At 50.2% G+C, this 22,081-nt stretch overlaps 1 protein-coding gene across 1 annotated transcript in view; it reads right to left on the bottom strand.

Moving 5' to 3' along the window:
- Positions 1 to 3,641: 3,641 nt before the first annotated feature.
- SPEN (spen family transcriptional repressor) overlaps positions 3,642 to 22,081 on the bottom strand; it is a 69,502-nt gene continuing 51,062 nt past the window's right edge. Inside the window, 10 exon segments of the mRNA XM_082493588.1 lie at positions 3,642 to 4,500; positions 4,503 to 4,529; positions 4,535 to 4,564; positions 5,138 to 5,263; positions 6,032 to 6,190; positions 6,750 to 6,944; positions 7,815 to 8,228; positions 8,818 to 16,756; positions 19,267 to 19,367; positions 21,034 to 21,147. Coding sequence (XP_082349714.1) covers positions 4,474 to 4,500; positions 4,503 to 4,529; positions 4,535 to 4,564; positions 5,138 to 5,263; positions 6,032 to 6,190; positions 6,750 to 6,944; positions 7,815 to 8,228; positions 8,818 to 16,756; positions 19,267 to 19,367; positions 21,034 to 21,147 — 9,132 coding nt within the window. The 3' untranslated portion in view covers positions 3,642 to 4,473.

Raw genomic sequence — 22,081 nt, 5'->3', positions numbered from 1 at the left:
AGGATCGGGCCCTCTACACCCCCATAGTCCATGTGTCTGTCTGTCCAACTGTATGTCCATCCATCCATGCATCCACCCAATCATCCAACTGTCCGTCTGTCTGTGCAGCCCCTACTCTGTGCCCCCCAGTGCTCCGGGAGGGGGGTATGTCTGAGACAGACAGACAGACGGGGGGCACATGCGGATGGACACACAGACAGCGGGATGGTTGGAGGGCACAGCTGGACAGACAGAGGGACAGCGGCATGGACAGACGGCCCCATGGGCAGCGGGTGCAGCCGGACATATGGATGGTGTCGCGGCCATCAGTCCCATGGGAGGGGGGGGGGGGGGGGTCAGACATGGACAGATATTCCTGCCGTGGGACACACGGACAGTTGCCAGCACAGCCGGACACACGGACACCTGTATGGAGAGATGCCTGGACAGACACTCATCTCTTCCACTCCTTTGTATAAATGGCCTAAAAATGGACTTTTTGCCCCAAAGGCCCCACTCCCAAAATCAGCAATTTCACACCTCTGCCCCGCCCCCGCCCCGCCCCCCGCACACCCCTCCCCCACCCCCCGCGGGCAGGATCGGGCCCTTTGCACCCCCCCATAGTCTGTCTGTCCATCCTCCATCCGTGTGTCCAGAAGCAGGATGGGGCCTGACCCAGCCCCAGTGCAGGTGATGGACACATAGATGGGGATGGACAGATGGACACATGGATGCTGGGGGGGGGGGGGGATGTTGAAGGGCCTGATCCTGACCACAGGGTGGGGCGGAGGCTGGATGGACACCTGTCCATCTATCCGTCCAGACAGGCAACTGTCCATGTGTCCAGCTGGCTGTGCCACCCCCCCGCCCCCCCCCCCCCCCCCATGTGTCCACCCAACTGTCTGTCTGTCCGTGCATCATCCCCATCCCCTTTCCCCACCAGGGGAGGGGGGGGGGGCCACTGTGGGTGCAGCTCCAGATGGACACACGGACAGTTGGACAATTGTCCGTCTGGGCAGATGGGCAGAAGTGCGGAGGGTGGGACGTGTGGCCGGACAGATGGACAGGGGGGACAGATGGTGGGACGGCCGTATGGACACACGGACAGAGAGACAGACACATGGAGGGTGTCCCGTTGGCCTGGAACCAGGCACGGCTGCAGGTCCAGGTGGACACACGGACAGGGACATGTCCAGGGGGACAGACAGATGGGGGGGATGGATGGTTGGACATCCAGAGGGACACACGGACATGTCCAGACAGAGTGGCGGACACGTGCACGGCCGGGTGCTCACAGGGCTGGTGTACAGCTGGCCAGGCGCTCATCAGCACCCCCCAGAAATGCCCCAAAAAGGGACTTTTTTGCCCCAAAGGCATTACCCCCCCCAGCATCCGTGTGTCCATCTGTGCATCCCCATCCGTGTGTCCAGCACCCGCACTGGGGCTGGGTCAGGCCCCATCCTGCTTCTGGACACACAGATGGGGATGGACAGATGGACACATGGACCAGGAGGGGGGGGGGAGGGGGGAAGCAAGCCAAGGGGTGAAGGAGATGAGTGTCCAGGCAGGCATGTGTCCATCTGTCCGGCTGGATGTACAGGTGTCCGTGTGTCCAGCTGTGCCAGCAACTGTCCCTGTGTCCCATGGAAGGAATGTCTGCCTGTCTGTCTGTCCCCCCCCCTCCCTCCCTGTGGGACTGATGTCCGCGACGCCATCTGTGTGTCCGGCTGCACCCGCCGCCCGTGGGGCCGTCTGTCCGTGCCGCTGTCCCTCTGTCTGTCTGGCCGTGCCCTGGCCATGTGTCCCTATGGCTCCCAACCAGCCCGCTGTCCATGTGTCCATCTGTCCGTCTGTCTGTCTCAGACACCCCTTCCCTGGGGCACTGAGGGGGGGACAGAGGAGGGGCTGCATGGACAGACGGACACCTGTACGGACAGACGGACAGTTGGGTGGATGGATGGACATCCAGCCGGACGCAGGGACACGGGCACATCCAGCTGGAGAGATGTCTGGCGAGACACTCGTCTCTTCCACCCCTTTGCATAAATGCCCTAAAAATGGACTTTTTTTTTTTTTTTTTTTTTTTTTTTGCCCCAAAGGCCCCACTCCCAAAATCAGCAATTTGACACCCCCCGCCCCACCCCAGCCCCCCCCCCCCTGCGGGCAGGATCGGGCCCTTTGCACCCCAAATAGTCCATCTGTCCATCCTCCATCCGTGTGTCCAGAGGCAGGATGGGGCCTGACCCAGCCCCAATGCGGGTGCTGGACACAGAGACAGGGATGGACAGATGGACACACGGATGTTGGGGGGGGGGGGGTCAAGTGTGGCCTTTGGGGCAAAAAAGTCCCTTTTTGGGGCATTTCTGGGGGGTGCCGATGAGCTGTACACCAGCCCTGTGTGCACCCGGCCGTGCATGTGTCCGCCGCTCTGTCTGGACGTGTCCGTGTGTCCCTCCGGATGTCTGACTGTCCATCCCCTGTCCGTGTGTCCACCCGGACCTGCAGCCATCCCTGGTTCCAGTCCAACAGGACACCCTCCATGTGTCCGTCTCTCCGTCCGTGGCCTGATCCATGTGTCTGTACAGCCGTCCCACCATCTGTCCCCCCCCGTCCGTCTGTCTGGCCACATGTCCCACCCTCCCCACTTCTGCCCGGACAGACCATTGTCCAACTGTCCGTGTGTCCGTCTGGAGCTGCACCCACAGTCATCCCCCCACCCTGGGTGAGGGTAAGGGGACAGGGACAATGCATGGGGGGTGGCAAAGCCAGCTGGACACACGGACAGTTGCCTGTCCGGAAGGACAGACAGATGAGTGCTTGTACAGTTTCCTCCCCACCCTCCAGCCATCTGCTCCACCCCCCCCCAGCAGAAACCCCCCCAAAACCAGCCGTTTTGCCCCAAAGGCTCTGCTCCGCTCCGAAACCCATCAGCTTCACACCCCTGCCTGCGTGTCCGTCTGTCCGTCCATCCCGCTATGCACCCAGCCCAGCGCACTGGGGGGGTCATGGCCTGGACTGAGACGCCAGTGGGGGCGGGACAGGGCTGGGCTCTCCCCCCACCCCCACCCCCACCCCCCCCCAGCAATCCTGGGGCACCAGCAGCACCTTTTTGCCCTTTTTTCACCCCAAACGGGGCTGTGCTCTGCTGCCGGGGAGGGAGCGGGGGGAGCGTCTCCCCCGTCCTTAACCCCAAACCCACAGCGGTGGGGGGGGAAACCCCCATATTTCCTCTTTGATCTCCTTTTTTTTTTTACCATATCTTCTTGATTTTTACCCATTTACACCACCACTGGTGACGGACGGAGGGATCTTCCCTCCCGCGTGCATGCTCCGGGGGGAAAAGCGGTGAAAAAGATGAAGTCCGGCTCTTGCATGTCAAAATTTGGGATTTTTTTTACAGCTCGTTGGCACGTATCGAAATTAAAAGCGGAAAAAAAATCCCCACTTCGGTTTTCAACAAATATTTACGCCACACAAAGGAAACCCAACGGAGATTTGAGTTTGCTCTGCCGAAATTACCATTTTTTCCTGCTTTTTTTTTTTTTTTTTTTTAAAAACGAGATTGGTGATGACGTCCGGGGGGGGGGGATGGGGACCCCCAAACTTCCTTCCGCTCCCCCCTAAATCGCGAGCGGCCGAGGGACGAGAGGCGGGCGCCGAAGTGTTTTGTATTTTTTAATAAAGTTTGTAATCCAATGGACACACAAAACAAAACTGCGCTGAGAAAAAAAAAAAACAAAACAAAACAAAAAAACAACAAAACAAAACAAAAAAAAAAACGAAACAAAACCAAAAAAACAGTTCCATAAATTAATAAGTGTTAGGGAAGGCGAAGGGGGGGAGGGGCGAAAGTCTTTTGTACAAGTGTATAACACTTCCACAGCTCGGGGAGGGGGGGGGGGAGGGGCATGTTTAAATGAAGCGCACTTACAAATGAGTGACAATACAAAGTCTGAGTATGAAAATAAGATTTTCTCTGAAAACACATTTTTGGCACAGATTAAAAAAAAATGTATGTTGTGGGGATTTGATTTTTTGTTTTTTGTTGTTTTTTTTTTTTTTTTTTAAAGTCAGTATTATATATATTTATATATATTATATATATATTTATATATACACACACCCACTGAGTTCTGCATATCCCACCGGGAAGGAAAATAGCTCTCCCTTTTGTTATTTTTTTTTCTTTTCTTTTCTTTTTTTTTCCTGTTTTCAATTTTTTTTTTCCTCTTTTTTTTTTTTTTTTTCAGTGTAAACTGTACATCCCAGATGAAGAGAAGACGGCTGCAGCAGGGGCGAGCGGAGGAGAGGAAGGTTTCACATCCAGAAAAAAAAAAAAAAAAAAATCAAAACCCCCCCCAAAAAAAAAGAAGAAGAAAAAAAAAAAAAAAAAGACCAACCCCGAAAAACAACCAATAAAATAAAATTTAAAAAAAAAAAAAAACCAAACCCAAAAAAAAGGTAATGTGTGAAATGCTCCTTGACCCACAAATTTCAGCAGAAGTCCCCAGGTCCTGCGGTTTAAGTCCACGGCGCGTGTTAAATGTGTGTCAAAGACATCCAGAACGTCACAGCGTGTCTCCAACTGTGCAAAGGTCCGAGTCACTAATTTAGTGCAAAGGCAGTTCAGGTTCTTTTTTTTTTTTCTTTCTTTTTTATTATTTTTTTTTTCTCCTTTGTTTTGTTTTTTTTTTTTTTTTTTTTTTCCTCCTCCTTTTTCTTTTTTTTTCTTTTTTTTTTGTTAAAAAAAATAAGCCGTCCTTTCTCTTTTTCCCCAAAAGGAGGCACAGAAACCCCACACCAGTCCGCCTGCTGAGTGCATCAGTTGTCCGTAAGCTAAAGCAATATGTAAACATACGAGGGAGCGGAACCGCTGCCCTGCGACAGTTTGATCGAGGCCGGTTAGGGCAGGAGGCTGGTAGGCTGGCAGCATTTTCTTGTTTCATTCCTTTTTCTCTCTCTCTGTTTTTATTTATTTTTTATTTTAAAATTAAAATTGTTTGTGGTTTTTTTTTTTTTGTGGGCTTTTTTTTTTTTTTTTTTTTTTTGCTGCAGGGCCTTGGAAAAAAATAATAATAATAATAATAATAATAATAAAAAAAAATAAAAATTCAAATTAAAAAAGAAAAAAGTCAGGAAGCGGTAAAACAGCTCATACCGACGCGATGACAATCATGAGGTGAGGAGAGATGTTGGAGATGCTGGCGAGGAGGTCCGGGGCTAAGCGGGATAGGTGGCTTTCCGAAAATTCGCAGGGTGGGAAGATCTGCAGAACGTAGGCAGGCTGCGAGGGAGGGAAAAAAAACCACGGATGAGCGAGAAAAGCCGGGCGAGGGCTGGCCTAAAATGGTTAAAAATGGGACATTCGGATCATTTTGGGGCTGTTTAAAGGCTCACAAATTTTGCGCATTCGTATAAGGACAGAGTCGGCGTCCCACAGCCGCAGGTGGGGTTCCCAAGGCGGGGAGTTTTTCCGCACCGGGGATGAGAGAGCTGGCTGGTTTTATCGGGAAAAGCGGAAAAATTCCCGTTAAATATCTTTTCGGCCGTCGCTCGCAGCGCTGAGCGCTTGTTCCGGGGCTGTTTACACCCAGGGAACGGATTAAATTGGATTCATGCAGCAACGCAGCTGGAATAAAGGCTCCCCACCACCAAACCCAAAGGGGTTTTGTCTTTACACGGCCAAGAGCAGGAAAACGTCCTGGAAAAATGAGGATATGATACGAGGAAGAAACAAAGAGTCTACTTCCAGAGCAGAAAAAGAGCTGGAAAAGGGGTTTGGTTTGTTTTCAGCCAAAGACGAAAGGTTGTGAGCAAACTGAACGTATTTTTGGGGTTTTGTGGGTCTTTTTTTTGGCTTTGCGGTTCATCTATCAGTTACGCCGGTGCGTCGCGGCGGGTGACGTAAGAAGGCAGCACGGTACACGCGGGGATTTTGTTTTAATAATAAAAACGGACGGCTCAATCTTGAGCCAAGGCGGAAGGCTCGTAGGGCCCCTTCTCGACGGATTTAGGTTTATCTACGGCGTTTCAGGGCTTTCCCTGCCCCTACCTGGTTAGAGCCGGGGTTGGGAACGTTGATGATCCCTGCAGCTTGCTTAGCCTGCAGGTAGCTGATGAAGGCGGCCTTGAGGGACTCCGTCTGGTTGACTACGTCCTCCTGGTCTCGGCCGCACGGCAGCGCCAGTAACAGGCAGTAATCGCTCTCCACCTGGCAAGGAAATACAGGAATTAAAAGTCAAAGGTTTGCTCGGAACAGGCTCGTTTCCTGACACACATTCGTTATCTGCAGCGGAAAATCCTCTCTTTGAACTCTTTCGAAGTTACAAGAGACGTGCGGAAAGCTCAGCCAGCCCAGACGGTGAAAAGGACCGAAAACTACCAAATTTCACTTTCCACCTCACTCGGACGCGTCGCGGAGCCAGCGGGAATTGGTTCCCGGGCCGAGGGACGGGTGACTTCCAAGGTTTCTCAACTCCGCCATTCCCTTTTTCTACGAACGCAGAGCAACACCTGTTGCTCACCACCTGCAATCTGGATGTCACACTCTTTGGGATGAAGGAATCGCACAGCTATTTCCAGAATCCCCAAAATAACGCAGCACGAGCAAGGAGAGCTGAGGAGGAGAGCTGAGGTTTCTGCGAGAATCGGGGAATCGGGGTTTGTTCTTTTTTTTTTTTTTTTTTTTTCATTATGCACTGGTAAGAACAGCCCAGCTTTTGGCACTCATCTTCCCAAACACGCATCCTCGCCCCGGCCCGGCCCCTCACCATCATTCTGCGCGCGACGCCCTCCAGCTGCGACGCCTCCAGTCGCATGCGCTGAGCGATGCGCAGCGGCGGTCCTCCCTCCGGCGCTGGCAGGGATCGGTGCGCCAAGACGTTATTCCCAGAGACGAAGTGGAGCTGAACAGCGGCCGTGTCGTTTTTTAGGGCCAAAAGGCCCTGCCAGACAATGGGGTATTTCTGGAAAGAGAGGGAGAAGGAATGTTAAACCACAAACGAAGGAGACGGGGATCTTAAATCCCACCTGAGCTGCTCGTTAGCCTCTGATACTTTCACAGGCAATTAAGACACCACCGCTTCGCTTTAAGGACTCGGTACAGATGTAACATCTTATCGCCCCTCATACGGACCGGTCCGGGCTCGGGTTAGCTTCCACTAAATCAGTAATGGAGTCCTTTCTCTTCCCGCTGGCTCAGCCGCCTGCGTGGCTCCCTTCATCCTAACATCAGAGCACTTCCCGAGCTCCCAGCACAGCGCGAGGCGGAGCGGGGGCTCTTACCAAACGCCGTTTTCACTTTTGCAACGGGGAGAATTGAGGAACGGCAGCAGAGTTGCTCAAGGTTACAGGGGAAATACTCGGCGCTGAACGCAACCCTCGATTCCACATCAGCGCCTGTTCCTCACCATCTCCCTCCTCTTCCTCTGGAGAGTGGGGGTATTTTTTCCCCTTTTGCTTCCAATTAAATTCACCGTCGCTCTTTCCTGCCTGAGAAGAAGATTTTACAGTCCTGCTGACTGTAAACATGATGCAACACTGCCTGCCCGAGCCCGCAGGCTGTTTGAAACAATTACGAGAGAAACACGGGCTGCTCTGCATTAACTGCGCCTTTTTTTAAGCCTCTACTTTCGCACCATGTAAACGTGAACACGGCTAAATTTCACCGGGGACAGACGATCCACCGCCTTCTCCATATCTGAAGCGGCTGATGCCAAGAGAGGTCAGAATTCGGTGCCACGGGTGAGACAAGCTATGCAGAACCTGATTATTTCTCCCCGGACGAGGGGGCACGAGGTTACTCGGCCAGGAGAAGACGCCAGAGCGATACTTACTGTCAGAAGCTGAACCATATCCACAGGTCTCTGTGAAACGGGGTGAGGAGATGGCTCCTGTTTGAGAGCAGACTGGGGCTCGGGGCGATTGAGGGGCAGCCCCGGCGGGGCCCCGGGACCCGACGTCGTGGGGATAAACATGGATTGCTTGGGAACCGCCTGAGGTTGGTGCGGTGACGGAAGCTCCTGTTTCATCGAAATGGCAACGGGCGAAGGGTAGGAGGTCTGACCCGTGTCCGCTGGTGCCCTCTGAAGGTGGACGTGAGGGTCCATCGGTGCCGCATGCCTATTTACAGTGGGGTGGTGACTCTGTTCAGGTCCTGCTGCCGGCGGGCCCTTGGGATCCTGCGGGATCTGAGGAGTCTTGCTGCGTACTGGCTGGCTGGGGTGCGAGTGTTCGCCCTCCGGCAGACCCTGGGAAGCAGGCGGCGGGGGAAAAAGGAAAGATTTTAGGCCATGGGGCATATCAGAACTCGTTCATTCAATGGTAAAGGCTGCCATGACACCATCGGATTGCTGGCGGAGAAATCTGTGTCTCCACACCACACCGCCAGCCGTGCTGCGGCGGTGTTTGGACCAGCCTCCCCGTCCAAAGCGCTCCCAGCACCTTCTCATGCCCAAGAGCCGAAACCGCATCCCCCGAATCCTGTCCCAAGCCCATCCTCAGCCATGCCGTCCATCCAAGGACCTGCACGCCACCTCGGTGCTGACAATTCTCCCCCCGACACCTCTACGTCTAGAAACCTGTAGGTAGGCTCGAGTCCTAGAGAAGTTAAGAAAATGTTGGTGGTTTTTTTTTTATCTTCTCCCTAAGCAGCATTCAAACCTCTTTTCCCAAACAAAAAAAGCTCCTCTTGTGCTACGAACTGAAGTTGGCTTGGAGACTAATCACAGAGAGCTGAACTCAGCTCCTGCGGCCACACGAAGCCACACTGGGGCTGTAATCAGCTCAAAGCGCTCCAGATTTCAAGGTAGAAGGAGAAGAAAGGGTTTTATTTCTCACCTGAGATGGGGTCATGCTCCGGGAAGGCAACCCAATCGGCGAGGCGCCCGGGAACTGAGGATGCCCGAGCTGCGCCGCCGTATGGTAATTCCTCATGTCGCCATACACAGACCGATAATCGTGAAAGGAGCTCCCCGCGGGGTGCATGATCTGTACCCCGTGTGGTACCACCACCGGCTGCGTCAAAGGCAGTCCAGGCAGCTGGCTGCTGGAGGGGACACTGAGGAGCCGCGGCTCGCTGTGAGGAGAGTGTGCCATTTTGCCTTCGGAGGATTTTGGAGTTTCTTTTCCAGGTTGCGGGGTCTTACTGACGGGGGGAGTTTTCACAGCCCCTTCAGGCGTTCGGGATTGTCTGGTTTCCGAGTGGTGCTCGCCCACAGCAGCCATGTGCGGGTGCATGATCATCCGCACGTCCCGAGGGACGTTGTACTGGTCGAGCCGGATGCTCGTGGGGTGCATGCGGTAATCCGGCTGCATCACCAGCACGTCGGACTGCACGGGGGCTGGCCCCCTGCACACCGTGGTGTGGTGGTAATGCATCTCCTCCTCGGGGGCGTGCTGAGAAGAGAGAGGAGGCATGACTATGTCTCGTATCGGAGCCGGCTGGGGCGTGCTGGATCGCTGAGGTTTGATCTCTATTTGGGGTTGCAGAGCAGCTCTGGGTGAATGGAGCGCTTCCGGGCGGATGCCGTAAGGGATGCCGGAGAGAGGAGGGGTGTTCATCCTCACCTCGCCTTGGGACAGATGGCCGAGGGACACAGTCTGCGTTACGCTGTGAGGGGGCATGATAACAGATTGCTCAGGATGCATGCTGGATATGTACTGAGGAACGGGAATTCCCGGCGCCAGCATGACCGGGGTACTGCTGGATAAAGCCGGAGACGAGGTACTGCCAGGATGACAAGCCCGGGGGAACGGCGACGGCGAGTGCCCACTAGTACGCGGCGAGTGCGGCTCCTGTTTGGTGACCCCCAAGTGGGAAATGGCCCGGTCGGTTGGGGTGCTGGGTCCTGAGCTGACATGGTTTGCTTCCGAATGCATTTTCCCAGAGAGGGAAGGGTGGTGAGGACTGACTCCAGGACTCAAGTTGGAGGGTTGCAGAGTCTTGGTCTCCACTTTCAGAGCAGCCGGATCGGACAGTTTTTTGTTCACAACCATCTGGTTGTGGACGAGTACGGGTGGAGTGTTTACAGTCTGAGTGAGGACTTTACCGGGCTGAGACGCTGGAGTCTGGACAGAAAGGTGGGACGAGTCGGACTTCTCCAGCGCAGTGCGCTCTTGTTTAACGGAGGAGATGACGGGCGACGTATTGTAAGCTTGTGTTCCTAGTACCAAAGAAGAATGGGTGGAAACAGTCCCGTAGCCCGCTGAGGTCTGGGAGCCCTTCGGCGTCGGTTGAGACGGCGTGATAGGTTCCTGTTTAATCTGAGACTTGGATACAGACTGCTGAAACTCTATATCGACAGCGCTGGCTGGGGGAATCTGGCTGATCTTGGCACTTATTCGCTGAGGACCTTCTGTCTTCTGCCCCGAGTAACTCAGAAGCACAACACCTTCCGAGGTGTTCACCCGCAGCCCCGGACTGGACCCAGTCTCTACAGGCCTCTCCTCGATAATAGACATCGATCCCGGATGAAACCTACTGTTGTCATTCGTGCTTGACCTCTGCTTAAATTTCGGCGAGGGGGCGTTGACGAGACACGTCTGGGTTTGGGGAGCTTGTTTCACCAGGGTGATCCTGGGAGCCTCCTCCAGATCCACGCTGTGGGGCATCCTGCTTATAACAGAAGTGGCTTTGGGAGCAATCACAGTACTGATCTTTTCCTTCTCACTGAACACTGGTGCTTCAGCCACCGGTGGGTCCAAAGCGTTGGTGACGGGAACTGCCGGCTTCTCCTCCGAAACCGGCTTTATGGCTTCCACCGCAGGGTGGAGGGGTGCTTCCTCCAAACGAGGTGCACTCACCGGCTCTGCGTGCGTTGTTGTCACATGCGTGGAGGTTATGCTCGTCGCCGAGACATACTTGGGCTCCATGAGTATCTTCCTCAAAGTGCTGGAGTTTGTATCGATGTCCGATGCCTTCGTGTCCGGTGGGAGAGCAGGTGGGGGCGTGGAACGAGCACGGGGTTCTTCGTGCCTTACTATCCACTCCGGCACCTTGGCAGCGCCGGAGTGAAGGGGGACGATGGCGGTGGGCACCGGGGTGGGCAGCTTGGCTGCCACCGCTGCCGAAGGGACGGTGGGAAGGGCTGCATTCAGGGCGCTCGGCGGCGTGATGGGGGCGTTCTCCACGGGCGACCGTATCTTGAACCCGCTCTGACTCCCCTCGTCGAGAGGAACCGGTGGCGCGGGTAGGTCCAGAGGAGTCGGAGCCAGTGCTTTCGGAGAGGCGCTGCTCTCGGTGACAGCTTCGTGCACGACCACATCAGCAGCTACAGCCTTGCTGGCATCGGAAGCGCTTGGCTCCATGGACGCCTGAGCTACAGTTTTAGTTTGTTTTTCCTCCTTGGAGGCTTCTTCGGGCTTCGTCTTTACTTCATTGGCAGGGGGCGACTTGCTCTGCACCCTCTCCGGCTCGAAGGCATTGACTTCAGTGGCATCGCCCTTTCTGCCCGTGCTCCTTTTGCGTCTCTGCCGGGTGGTTTTCTGACGGCCCTTTTCCTTCCGAGCAACTTCAGCCTCCTGCAAGGTCTCGGCCTCTTGCGCAGAGTTGGAAGATTCGCTGAAGCTGACTTCGGCCTCCTTGCTCTCCGTCTCCACCACCGACGGGGCAGAGCTGGGAACCGGCTGAACCGTGGGCTCGACGGCAGCCTCAGTTTCCAGGATGTTATTCACTGCCTGATCAGTCTCGGGCTCCATCTCCTCCCGAGGCGACGGTAACACCAAGGGCTCTGCGGGGATTTCAGCTTCCGATTCAGCAGGATACGTCGGGGGTGCCGGAAAGCTTTCCGTCTCCCCAGAAATATCATTGATGATGGAACCGATGGCCGCTGCCAGCTCTGTTTCACTGGCCTGATGCGCTGGTTTATCTCCTTCCTCCTCCTGACGAACTTCGGGCACGTCTGCTGTTGGCTCTTTGTAGGCAGCAATTGACGGAGGAGTTTCGGTGAGTTTTGCAATATTCTCCACAGCCTGCTCAAGTTCGATCTGTTTTGCTAACTGGGCAGCTTCGGGGGACTGCTTTGGTTCCCGTATCACCTCTTTTTCCATTTCTGGGAATGAATCTTCTACCTCATTCTTAGCAAAATGGGGTGGCAAGATGTCCTCTTTTGGGGGGCTCTTCATTTTGGCCGGCGACACTGCCACCGGCTCTGCCTCCTCATCCGTTGGCCGCAAGGCGCCCTTGACTTCATCCACGTTGAGGCGTATTTCTACATTTTTGAGACACACAGATGCTTTATCGACGACAGTTTTGGTATTTTTATACCTTCCCCTTTTGGATTTCGTAACCTTTTCTGGCACCGGCTTCTTCTCAATGATCTCAACCGTGGGGATTTCTAGCTGGCTTTTCTCCGTATCCAGTTCTTTCCTATCGCGTTTCTGCTCACTCACCGCCGGCTCTTTCTCCGTGGCTTTTGCTTTGTTGGTGTTGTCACCGACGCTCGATTCCTGACTGCTTCTTTCAGCAGCATCTTCAGATTCAGCTGAGGTATCGGCTTTCGGTTCGTTCTTCCCTTTCTTCCCCTGTTGGCTGGTAGCAGCTGATGAGTGACTGTGTGTTAGCTTCTGAGATCTAGGAGACCTCCAACCTTCTGCAGGCTTAGGAGCGTCCACCGCATCTTTAGGTTCAGCCTCCTCCGCCTCTTGCTGCACCGGTTCCGTCTTTATTGGAGAGATGTCCTCCTCCGGCTTACGACGGGTTTTCGGAGGTCTTCCTCTCCTTGGGGTGGTAGGAACAGTCGTCACCGTTTCCTGCGGTTCCTTTTCCCCTCTCTTCCTGGTGGATCTAGTGACCTCCACGGAGTCCTTCACCGGAGATGGGCCTTCATTGTCCCCTGTGGTAGCGTAGACTGACCTTACGTTTCTGCGCCTAGTCCGGCCTATTGGCAAGCTTGGCTCCACGTTTTCTGGCTCTGCAGCGGAGCTAGGGGATTTAGCAGCATTCCTCGAAACCTTCTCCGCCTCCACTTTCAACTCAGAAAGCTTCTGCGTCTCTCCACGAGGAGAGCTCGACCTTTTGAGTTTTTCACGGTCAATTCTTTCACTCTTCCTCGTGACGGGCTTTTCCGTGATGTTAGCTGCAGCCGACTGCACGGGAGTCTTGGAGCGTTTACTCTTGTAGGATTTTTTGTCTTTTACCACAACTGGGGGTTCAACTTCCATATCGTTGTCGGAAACGGGCGGCAGGACCTCAGCAGCCACCTCCACCTTTTGACTCGCGCTAGCATCAGCGTTGGCAGAAGGAGGAGGATTTTCTTCTTTAGGCTCAGCAGCCTCATCGGATTTCTGAACTAGCTTGGGAGGTGGTGGAATCAACTGGGCAGCTTCAGGTTCTGGATCTACACTGGTGTCCGCTTGGGGAAATGAAGCTCCGGGAGTAGGAGGCTTGGTGTCCAAGTATGAAGGATGCTCTGTTGCCACAGCGTCTTCCTCCGGTGCCAGGGCTGTAGCAACAACTTCTTTACTAGCTTCTACAACTGGCGGGGGTTCAGTTTGCTCAGGCGGTTCGATTTTGACAGAAGGAGCAAGTTCAGGAAAAGGTTTTTGTTCCTCTGCTGTAGGAACAGGTTCAGACGGTTTTTCTTCTTTTACAGAAGTTGTTTCCACCACTACCTTCTCATTCGCTACCTTCTCGGAAGCGACCGGCGCTGGTTCCTGTGGTAGGACAGCGACCGAAGAGGGACCCACTACTGAGGAAGTTTTATGTTCTGGTTCTTTACTATCAGGAACCGTTTCTGGTGTTTTCGGTCGGTTTTCTTTATCTTCCTGTTTTTCCACTTCTTTTGGTTTCTGATCTTTCTCCTTTTCTTTCTGCTGCATTCGCGTCAGTTCAATAAATCTGCTATGGAAGAGAACCACCGGTTCTTGCACCAAATCAGCTGCACTATTAGTCCCATCAGACGAAGACTGTCTCCCGTACAATCTACCAGAAATGAAGTCGAGATCATCGTCTTTTCTCTCTAAATGCTGCAGGCGCTTGGAGTCCTGTTCAAAGATTGAACTATGCAAAAACCGAGAAGCAAACAGTTCCTGTCTCTCTTGTTCCTCTTCTTTATGATCTTCTTTCTTATCATCAAGTTTTCCACCTTCTGAATCGGTCCTGATTTTTTTCTTTTTCATATACCAAGACGGAATAGGCCTCGGAGCCGAGTCAACCTTCTCTTTGTCTTTATTGTTTCTAAAACTAGCAAACCTTGAATCCCAATCTAGAAAGGACCAGTTTTCTTCTCTGGACGAAGAGAGTGATTTGGCTCTTTCAAGCAAGGCCTTTGTGTCTGGTGTGATTGTCTTGTCCAACGCGAAAGAGTAAAATTTGTTTCTTTCTAAGGAACTCGACAGTCTTTCCTCTCTTTCACGTAACTTCTCTTCTCTGTCCCTTAATAAAAAAGACAACCTGGAACTCTCTAACAAGGACGAGGCTTTTGGGGAGTGGGGCTTGTTTTCACCGTCATCATCCGAATCTGAAGGCACCTCCCCCGGTTCCAGGTCTCGGACAGACCGCTTGCGTATGCTGTCTCTTTTGACGATGCTGCTTGGAAAGCTGATATCAACTCTACCAGGCTCCTGCTTCACTTGTGTTTCCCACCTACTCGAGTCATCTTCAGAACTCAGCACGGACAGTTTTATTTTAGCCATTTCTGCCATCTGCTCCCTTCTGCTGGAATCGTAAGGATTAAATTTCAGCGAGTCCTCCCTCACGGTCATGTTGGAGTACGAAAGACCCTTCTCTTCTATTTTAGGTGACTCTTTGGTTTCCTTTAACGGCATTAGCCTTGGAGAATCGAGCGTGTCGTCATCTTCATGGAAAGGGAAGTGTCTGATACTAGGGGAACAGGATGTCCTTTCAGAGTCCTCACTCACCTGACGAGAACTTCTGTAGTTTCTCTCTCTTTTAGTGCTAATTTCAAAGTCAAACTGGTCAGTCTTTTTCCTTTTACTTGGTGGAGAGTCATCGGTGACATCTTGCGGAGGTTTTCCCACCTCGTGGACCAAGCTCCGTCTTTCATATTCATCCACATCTTTCTTTGGACTGCCGAACTTCTCAGATTTTGCAATCTCCATTTCCAGCTGCTGTTTTAACCTGCGACTTTGCTCCATTTGTTTCCTGTAGCTTTGCGTGTGGTCAATGTCGATGCCAATTTTCTCCTCTGTATCAGTTGACTGAGGTTTCTCTTGGCCAAGTTTATGGTCAGGTGTGTCTTCAGGAAGACCAGAGTAATTCTTCCTCGCGTCCTCTCTCTCTGTTCCTTGGTCATCTAGTAGCTGTACCTGTTTATGCTGGGGTTTTACTGGGTTCAATTTTTTAGAAGAGAGTTCCTGAACTTCCACTGGTTCATCGGTTGTCTCCATCAGCCTTGCCTGCAGATCTAGGGTGGGACGCATGCCAATCCCACCAACATTAAGAGTCTCCTGAATTTCTTTAGGACTAGTAACAGGCATGAGTCTTTCCAGTTTGAGTTTTTTAGATTCCCTTTTAAGCATCTCCTTCCTCAGGGGTTTTCTCTCCAATTCTCCTTCCCTTAACACCGTCGGTTCTCTAGACGAAGCCGTTGCATCAAGCTGCTTTTTCAAAACCACGCGCGCATCTTCCTCATCCTGGCTGCTTCTTTTTACTTCCAGTTTTTGCCTGTCAGGCTTCAGATTTGCGTCGGCAAAACGTCTTTTACGAGCCTCCAACTTGTCTAAATCTACCGCGTTGGCCCCCTCAGAAGTTTGCTCTGTCTTCAAGTGCTTTTTGGGTTTCAGTTTTCCCTCCTTATCCACCACTTCTACGTGACTGGCAAGGGCTTTCTCTTTTTGTACCTTGGTTCTGACAGGTTCCAGTTTAGACTGATCAGACTTGGTTTGCTCAGCTTGAGATGTCTGCGTTTTTTGTTCCACAAGCGGGGACTTCATCGTGTCATTATCAAGCTTTGCTCTCAGTTTCTCCAAAGCGGGCTGATCAATAACTTTCCCTTCCTTTTCTTTTACTCGGGTCAACACGACACAGGGCATTAGTTCCAGGCGGTTTTTAGCTGTCCCTTCCTTGTCCCCTCTCTCTTTACTTTGTTTACTATTGCCCTTCAGTTTTTCAGGGCTGGGCTCTCTCTCATTCTCTTGATCCGTTTCAGAAGACTGAGAGCTCGGCGAATGGATTTTTGCTTTTCGTTTTTGTTTATCCGGTTTCTCCTTTTCTAGTTTTTCCGGCTTTTCCTTTCTCACCAAGCGTTTCTCCTTGTCGACTCTCTCCTGGTCGAAAGCACGCTCTTTCTCTGGTTTTTCGGTTTTTGCGTAGCGTTCCACGCGGGCTTTGTCGAGCTTGTCGTATCGTGGAGGAGACAGAGAGCTGCAGCTGCCGCTGCGATCCGATGATCTGCTGTAAATCCTCCTCTCCGAATCGCTCTGCAGCCTTTCCGATTGCGAGGGAGACGCTCCAGGGCTCTGTGGACGCCTGGAGTGCGTCGGGCTCTGGCTCCGTTCAATTGGTCTCCGTTCATGGTCTCTGTCCCGATCGGATTCAAACCGTTCCCTCTCCCTCTCCCTCTCCCGTTGCCTGTAACTGTACTCCCTTATGTCTTGCTCATACGGATCGCCTCTGTAATCCCTGTACTCGCGCGGGTCGTCGTAATATCGCGGGTCATAGTAGTCTCCTTGGTAGGGATCCCACTCCGCGTAGAATTCTCTGCCTCGAGCTGGGTATTCTCGCCGAGGATCTTCAGGATACGTCCCTGGCGTCCGAACAGTCTCGTAGTAAGTACGATCAGGGGCATATTCGTAAGATCCTCTTCTTTCATCTCTGCTAAATATAAGAATAAAGAGATTAACTTTCCTTCTCAACCAACGTAGGGTGTTACCGCGGTCTTTGCTATGTGGGGGAATCACGTTGTAATTTCTTTACACGCGCCACCCAGGCAACTGTACACAGCTGCATACAGGCATTTAACAACAACGAATCTGTGCGCAGTGGATTAAATGCTTTATTAGTTTATCAAATACCATACGCAGCTAATTGGCCATTTCGTGAGAGCTCTGCCGAGTACCTTTTCACCACCCTCACTGCTTCAATTTTGCCAAATTTAAATATCACATTAAACGAAGCTAAAACCTACGTAGCAGGTAGGCACCCACGGACATAGTGAAGAGCACCCCACCTCACGAGCCCGAAACCCAGCTCAGAAAACATGAGTCAAGTCAAAACTCAAAGCTGGAACCTCTCCATTACTAAGCAGTAAAGTGGTAATAAGATTTCTTTAAAAATGCTAAACCCTGTAAGTGATCATTTAATTCCCAAATTAGCTCTTTCGCTGCATGTGACATGCTGACGTTGCCTATTTAGAGACCAAGTCAATAACAAAAATCAGGTTGTTTATGAGAGCAGGTGAATTCACGGGCAGCATTCGGCAAAGTCAGTCACTCAATTAGTGTTATTATCTCAATACCTCCGAATGGCAAAAATAAGCCGTTTGTAACACTGAACACGCGTCTCTGGCAGACGGGTGGCATAGAGCTGGTGCTCCGATTCTCCACCATTACAGAGCGTTTTGCACACTCTATTTCACATACGTGTATTTGGCTTCCCAGCTTAGGTTAAGAGCTGACAGGTTCCACATTTTATGAAATGAACAAAATTGAAAAAAAATCCACAAACAAAACATGGAAGACAAAAACCTCATTCTGCAAGCAAAGTGGGACATTGCGAAACGCAGCTGTGAAGTTAAAAAAATTAATCATGGGTTTTGTTTGGGGTTTTTTTTTGTGGTTTTTTTTTTTTTTTTTTCCCTTTAGTTCCTATTTAGACTCGCTACAACTACAACCTAAGGGAACCTGGTTAGTGCAGATCATTGCAAGAGACTGAACTGCCAAGAGGAGCTCGGAGGAGGAGCAGAAGACGCAGAATTACAAGACTCACTGCAGAGCTCGCTCAGTCACTCTGTGATTCATTATTCCAAAGTATCTTGCAATGACTACGTGAGCATACTGACAGTAAAGGGAAAACAAGACTAATGTGTACCCAAGATTCATGTTGTTCCAGAAATCAGTGTTCTACTCAGAATTATTTCATGGCGAAGACAAGCCCAGCTGACTCCTGTGCGTTCAAAGACATCCGATAATGCACTTCTCTTTTTTTGAATTTGGTGTAGTTCAGAGGAAATGATTACTGACTGCTTGCAAGCACATCACAACATCTGGTGGGGACTGGGGAACGCACACATTTCTTTCCATTATGCAAATCCCTATTGCCAATTTCCAAACCCTCTTCGCTTTTAAATCTGGCGATTTTGCATATATATGTTAGACCGACCTATTTTGCTGCGAAAAACACCACTGAATTTATCTAGCGCCCAGGTACAATCAGCGTCACGCTGGGCTTATTCATAAGTAAACCAGAGCCCTAACAATTAAGCCAGCCTCTGAAAGTACTAAAAATGCACCCACACAAAAAGAAAATTATTCCCTTTTCAGCCTTCAGAGTAGTGATTAGTAATGAAAATGGTGATGTTAACGCAGCCACTGGAGGAAAAAAATAAAAAAGGCACAAAATGCGAAGTACTTCTGTGCCAGGCTGCTCTCAGCCAGGGCCCGCAGAGGTTAAGTGGCCACGCAGGGCAAACACAAGCCTTTGCGGCGTGTGCGAAATGGGCAGACACCCTCATGACAATTGCTGTTGAAGGACGTCAACACAGAATGTGTTTTTCACGTCAAAGAGCAAAAAAAAAATTAAAATAAATTGCAGCCTCACTTGTGTTTTATTATTTTATCAAGTTAATAAGCTAAATTGTTGAAAAGGGGTCGGTGGAAGAGCAAATTTTACTCTGCTCAGCAGATGAGCAGCAGTAGTTTATCAGACTATATATACACCCGTTAACATATACATTTCTCTTGAGGGTACAGGAAGGCATTACAGATAATTCCTTGCGTTCCTAAAAAATGACGAATGACTCACAACTGTGTCCCGGTGACCCATCACAGAAACCGGATACTAAATATATAGATCACGCCAAACACTCCACCGGGTATGAATTTCAGTAACCGACTACACTTTGGACGTGTGATAGTCCTGCCTGCTTTAACCAGCGCAGTTTAAGTCTGACCACCTAAATTTGTTTTAAAAAAAACAAAAAAAAAACCACTGAAAAAGTGAAAGACATGAAAAATACCCTAAACGTTGTTAAAACTTTAAAAAGAAGGATAAAGTTGAGAGGAACAAAACCAAGTGTTTGTTTAATAATTACGGGCTGAAGAAGGTTAACTTGCACTTAAGAGAACACTGGGAAAGTAAAAGACTGTAACAAAGATATTGACACGTGCCTTCTTTCCGCCAGCATTTCATAAAAGTCTCTGATATCTTGACCCGTTTTCTCCATGGAATGATAAAATGCCAACTGACTTTCTCGATTTGCGAAGTCCACCTGAAAAACAAAGGGTAAATCACGTTCAGCGAGAGAAACACCCCGTTTTGACAACATTTCACTGTCTGCTGCAGCCTGAAGATGGGAGCAGGACTGAAAACGGGGATGATAATATTTAACAAAAAAGTATCAAACGCTTCTCAGGAGCGGCCCTACGCATCCCCCAGGAGTAAAAATCTCTCTCTTAACTCAGTGTAGCTGCGTGGAGCTATACACCACCCTCCTTACTGGGGTTTCTTGGTCTAGCTGCAAGACCAGGGGCTTCTGTTCAGTAAACCAGCAGGAAAAATACACATCGTTATCGTGGTATTGACATTTCTAATACTACGATTCCAATTAAGGTTCCAAAGTCCCTTTTATCTCAACGCAGTGCTCTAGCAGGTCAGTATTAATTAATCTGGTTCAGGCTCCACGTTGTTGGCCCGGGGTTACACACAAAGGCAAGGGCAGGGACAGGGAAGGAACCAAGCCTCCCGAATTGCAGCGCCCTACTCTAGCTACTCGAAGAGTTGATGTTTTCTAGCCACGGGTGACAATATTTAGAAGCTAATGGCACAGCTGATGCAAAAAATTAAGGGTGAGAATGGATTTAACTACGTGTATGCCACGTAATGCAGTATTTTTACTACTCCAGTTCCTTTTTTTTTTTTATCAGCCTAGACACTTGTATAACCACAGCATACACTCATTTAGGGTGTTGCTTATTCCAAAGTCGTTAAGTAGCAAGACCCACAAACAGAGATATTAAATTTCTAAGTGACCACACATTTTATTGCAGATAAAGGCTACTTTTATTCAACCACCACGCTTAGAAACTACAGTACATCCAACTCCTAAGCCCAACGGGTGTGAAGTTGCTAGGTTAATACATCAGATGAGAGATCATGCTCGAAATCATTACCCACTCTTTAGGAGAGAAGAAAGGAGGAGGAGGAAGATAATTCAGAGGGTTGGCTGACACCTCACGTCCCCAGTTAGCGGAACTGATGGGACAGTCGTAACAGGTATTACCACATTCACCCAAATCCAAGACATCCCTGTAAATGTTAAGCGTTGCTCCAGGAAAAAGTACTTTCTATCTGTTTTTTTTTAGAGTAGCGGTTTAAATTTTTATTTATTTTTGGTTTTAATCTGTTACAAGGAAGGAGCTGCCACGGCGAGAGCAGACCGCACGCCTGGGTTGCTGTACCCCACAACTACGGCGTGCAAACCACCGCAGGTCATCTCGGCCAGGTCAAGAGCCTGGACGTCAGCACGGAGCAGCCGAAACGCAGAGATGTGTCATCCCGGAGGAACTCACGCCCTCAGATTTCACTCTTCTAACATGAAAAACGGACAAAAGCTTGCCGTGGATTTGGGTAAATGAGGTAGTAACACGGACACCAACACTCAGGAGCTTAGAGAGACAAGTTCAGTGAAACAAACGGCAGAATACTGGAAAAGGCTTTATAAGTAACGGTTCAAGACACCCTAACAGCTTGATAAGCCGAGTATGGAAAAAAAAAAGTAGTTTCAGCCTTTAATGTCTGGGACATACGTGTCCCGCTAAGTATTCCTTTTGACTGGCAGTCTGCAAATGCCAGCATTTAAGGGGTAAGGCCTAAATACAATTTGTTTCTCTTTTTTTTTTTGTTTGTTTGTTTGTTTTGGAGGTCATTCTGCACACCTTAATTTTATTCCCACCGATTTTCCTCCCCTTGGTCTCTTTTACAGCTGCTTGTGCATATTCAATCTCATTGTAGAGAACCAGGGCCATGCCTTTTAAGCGGTCAAACACCACCTGTAAAAAACAAAAAAACAAAACAAAAACCAAATAAGAGCCTCATCCACAGGACTTAATGTCAGTCCCAACAAAATCCTAAGTCATGAGGATACCAGTAAGGAAATATTTTTTAGCAAGGTGAATTTCCAGGCTTTTCTGATGAGGCATATTGTAATGAAGAGACAATAAAAGGACACGGGACTGCTTTGAATTGTGGATATTGTGGCTTGAGGTATATTATGCCTTTATTTTGTTTTTCTGTATTTTACTTTTAATTTCTTTGTCTTTGGTGACTGAGTTTTGTCGTTTCTCTTTGTTTACTTTTAGTTTTTGAAAAATTTCCAATGTGTTTTAGGGGGGAAAAAAGGTAAAGGGAACATTTAATCCCCAAATGGAAACAGGTTTTGTTATCACAGTCTGCAGTACCACTCGTCAGTTGCTGAATGCCCAATTTCCAAATATTAGCTTCCTCTAGCAACATAAGTGTTCAAGCAACAACAGCTACAACAAAGAATGACAAAGCTGCAACACAAACCCACAAAAATCCTTTAAGGAGGCAAGACCCTGATCCTGCGAAGATTTACACACATTGCTTAACTTTAAGCACGTCAGTGTCCAACAGAAATACAGGGGACAACTCACACGCTTAAGTTTAAGCATGTGGATAAACCTCTCGTACCGACCCACAGCGGGGCAGGTACCACACTCCCACCGTGCCATATGGGTATGTTGCACCTTCAGTGATTCTTCTTTCATGTACTTCTGTCAGTGTGACTACACTAATGGCTTTTAAAAAGTCGTTTTTTGGTCTGATGAAAAAAAAAAGTTATGTCTAATTATGTCATTAGCATGCATGAGTGTAGCTAAGTAATTAGACTGCTGTTCCTCCAATGTTAGCTTTTCAAAAGCAATTTTGTTGGGGAGAGACTGTACTGCACAAGAGCAACAAATG

This window comes from Vanellus vanellus (genome assembly GCF_965231255.1).
Source record: "Vanellus vanellus genome assembly, chromosome: 20".
Classification (NCBI taxonomy): Eukaryota; Metazoa; Chordata; class Aves; order Charadriiformes; family Charadriidae; genus Vanellus; species Vanellus vanellus.
Note: the sequence above shows the minus strand (reverse complement) of the source record. Positions and strands in the feature narration are given on the sequence as shown.